This window comes from Chrysochloris asiatica, unplaced genomic scaffold (genome assembly GCF_000296735.1).
Source record: "Chrysochloris asiatica unplaced genomic scaffold, ChrAsi1.0 scaffold00029, whole genome shotgun sequence".
NCBI lineage: Eukaryota > Metazoa > Chordata > Mammalia > Afrosoricida > Chrysochloridae > Chrysochloris > Chrysochloris asiatica.
In genome coordinates, this window is record NW_006408547.1 from 4724593 (window position 1) to 4727279 (window position 2687).

General features: G+C 38.4%; 1 protein-coding gene across 1 annotated transcript in view; it reads left to right on the forward strand.

The window, feature by feature from the left end:
• Nucleotides 1-2687, forward strand: part of TPP2 (tripeptidyl peptidase II) — a 115018-nt gene that overhangs the window by 89774 nt on the left and 22557 nt on the right. Inside the window, exon 24 of the mRNA XM_006846671.1 lies at nucleotides 2410-2561. Within this exon, the coding sequence (XP_006846734.1) occupies nucleotides 2410-2561 (152 nt within the window). The remainder of the gene's footprint in view (nucleotides 1-2409; nucleotides 2562-2687) is intronic.

A 2687-nucleotide genomic window follows, 5' to 3' on the forward strand; every position in this document is an offset into this window, starting at 1 on the left:
ACCAAACTTGGTCTTTCATACTTCAGACATATTGTCAGGAAGGACCAGACCAGTTGCTGGAGAAAGATACCATGTTTGGTAAGGTGGAGCGTCAGAGAAAAAGAGGAAGACCCCCAATGAGATGGATTGGCCAAGTGGCAGCATCGATGCACTCAAGCGTGGCAACAATAGTGAGGTTGGCCCCGGATCAGGCAGTGTTTAATTCTGCTGTGCATAAGGTCGCTATGAGTTGGTACTGACTCGATGACACCTAACAATAACAACACTCTAGTTGGTGAATTATTCCTCTTTTCTTCTACTCCTGGTATTATCAAAGACTGTTTCTTTTTTCTTTTAGCATGAAAACTTTTTCTTGACTTTGTTTAACAGTGGTCCCGTACAGGATTTGTCGTTTTGTGATTGACTAATTTTACTCAGCATAATGTCTTCCAGGTTCATCAGCTAGGTTTTTCAGACTCACCATTATTCTTCAATGTTGCATAGTATTCCATCGTGTGTCTGTACCTAAACCTATTTATCCATTCTTCGTTGGTGGGCTTTTAGCCTATGTACATCTTTTCTTGGTATTGTGAACAATGCTGCCGTGAACATGGGCGTGTGTATATCTACTTGTGACCTGGCTCTTATTTCTTAAGGATATATACCAAGTAGAGGGATTGCAGGGTTATATGGTATCCTTAAATCCTGTTGTGGTGCTGTAGGATTGGACCACAAGGTCAGATTGAACTGAAAGATTGGTGGCTCAAACCCACAGAGCCACTCCTCGGACACACCCTATAAAGGGTTGCTGTGAGTCAGAACTCACTTGACAGTCCACCCAGCACTACCACCATGCTATTTCTGTATCCACCTTTTGAAGGAACTGCCATGTCTTGTTCCACACTGTTTGCACCAGTGTACAGTCCTAGCAGTTACTCCCTAGCTGGTTGTATACATCCCTATTGTTTAAAATGCCATCCACAAACAACGTGTTTGCATATCTCTACTTTTTCCCTCTACATTCCGTTCTCCAAATTGAATTGAGGGTTATTAAAAGGCAACCAAAATCTTAATCCATATTGTATCCAGAGTCATTAAACAGAATCTTAATCTTCAGCCCAAATCTCTAATTATGCCGCTGCTTTACATAAAAACCCATCTGATAGGCTTTCAGAATAAATCTGTTCCTTACCATATTCTGTCAAGTTCTACGTAACATGACTACTGTCCACTTGTGAGTGCATGCAGTGTGTTTGCCATCTACCAACCTCTGGTTGGTATTGTATTTGTTCTATCTTCTACCATCAAACACAAATTCCTAGAGTGGATGAGGTTCCTCCTTCCATTCAGTTCTCAGATAAAACGTTATCACCTCAGAGTGGCTTCAGATTGGTTCCCCTGCCTCCTAAGGAGTCCTGTTGGTGCAGTGGTTCACATGAAACTGAAAGCTTTGAACTAACCCAGTGGCTCCCTGAGAGAAAGACGTGGCAGTCTGCTTCCATAAGATTGTTGTTGTTGGGCCGTTGAATCGGTGTGTTTTCTCCCTATCGTTTGTTACCGTCTGAGATTATCCCCTTAGATATCTATGGCCTGCCTGTTCTCACTAGAATGTGTGTCTCATCTAGAGGAGGAAGGATCTTGTCTGTTGTGTTCTTTACCTCCATTAGAACACCACCTGGTACCTCACAGAGGTTCAGTCCAGCTTGTTTGAATCATTGGAGAAATAAATTTCTCTTTCAATTTACCTAGTAAGAAAAGAATTTTTTGAAATGTTAGTTATGTTTCCCCTTCTTAGATATAAAATGTGAGTACTGTCCACATGAATTTCTTACCCTTCCTGAATATTATGTATTCACAGATTTCTTATTCACTAAAATCTATTTGTGACCCCAAAATACTTGTGGTGCTTTCATGGTCACAGATGGATAAAGGGGGCTTTTTAAAGTTTGTTAGAAAATGGAATTGAAAGGTAAAGGAATTTTTCCACTAACTTTTTTTCCCACCTCACTTGTGTAAACAGAAAAAAAACAAAAATGTAGACTTGCCTGTGTACTACTTAAGTGTAGTGTGCATCGATTCAGTGTTCACAGGGACTATAAAACATAACTACCATGAATAACAGTAATCAACTGGACTTTTGGTATCAGTTTGTCGAGGAATACTACGAATACTAAATAGGAAAACATTTGTTCTTTTTGCCTTTGTTTAAAAGGCGATGCTTAAGAGCATCAGTACTTTTTTTAAAGTTTCAGAGATTATTCAGTAACAGATTGAAATGTTTTGTGTATTATGACCTATAGACTCTGGAATAAAATGTAATATGACTCAAGTGTACCCTATTTTACTTGATATTCAGCTATTAAAGATCATTTTAAAATATGTAAAATTAGACATGCTCATTTAAGAATATCTTTTCACATTCATTCATAGGACATAATCCCTGTTCATTATTACCTAATACCACCACCAACAAAGACTAAGAATGGCAGCAAAGATAAAGAAAAAGATTCAGAAAAAGAAAAAGATTTAAAAGAAGAGTTTACTGAAGCATTACGAGATCTCAAAATTCAATGGATGACAAAGTAAGTTATTAGTGAATTTTAATGCTCTGAATGTTTACTTACACTTTCCGAATCATAAATAATGCTCTGGGTATATATATGCATGGGAGCACAGTGGCTCTAGAAGATAAGCACTGGACTGTGAAT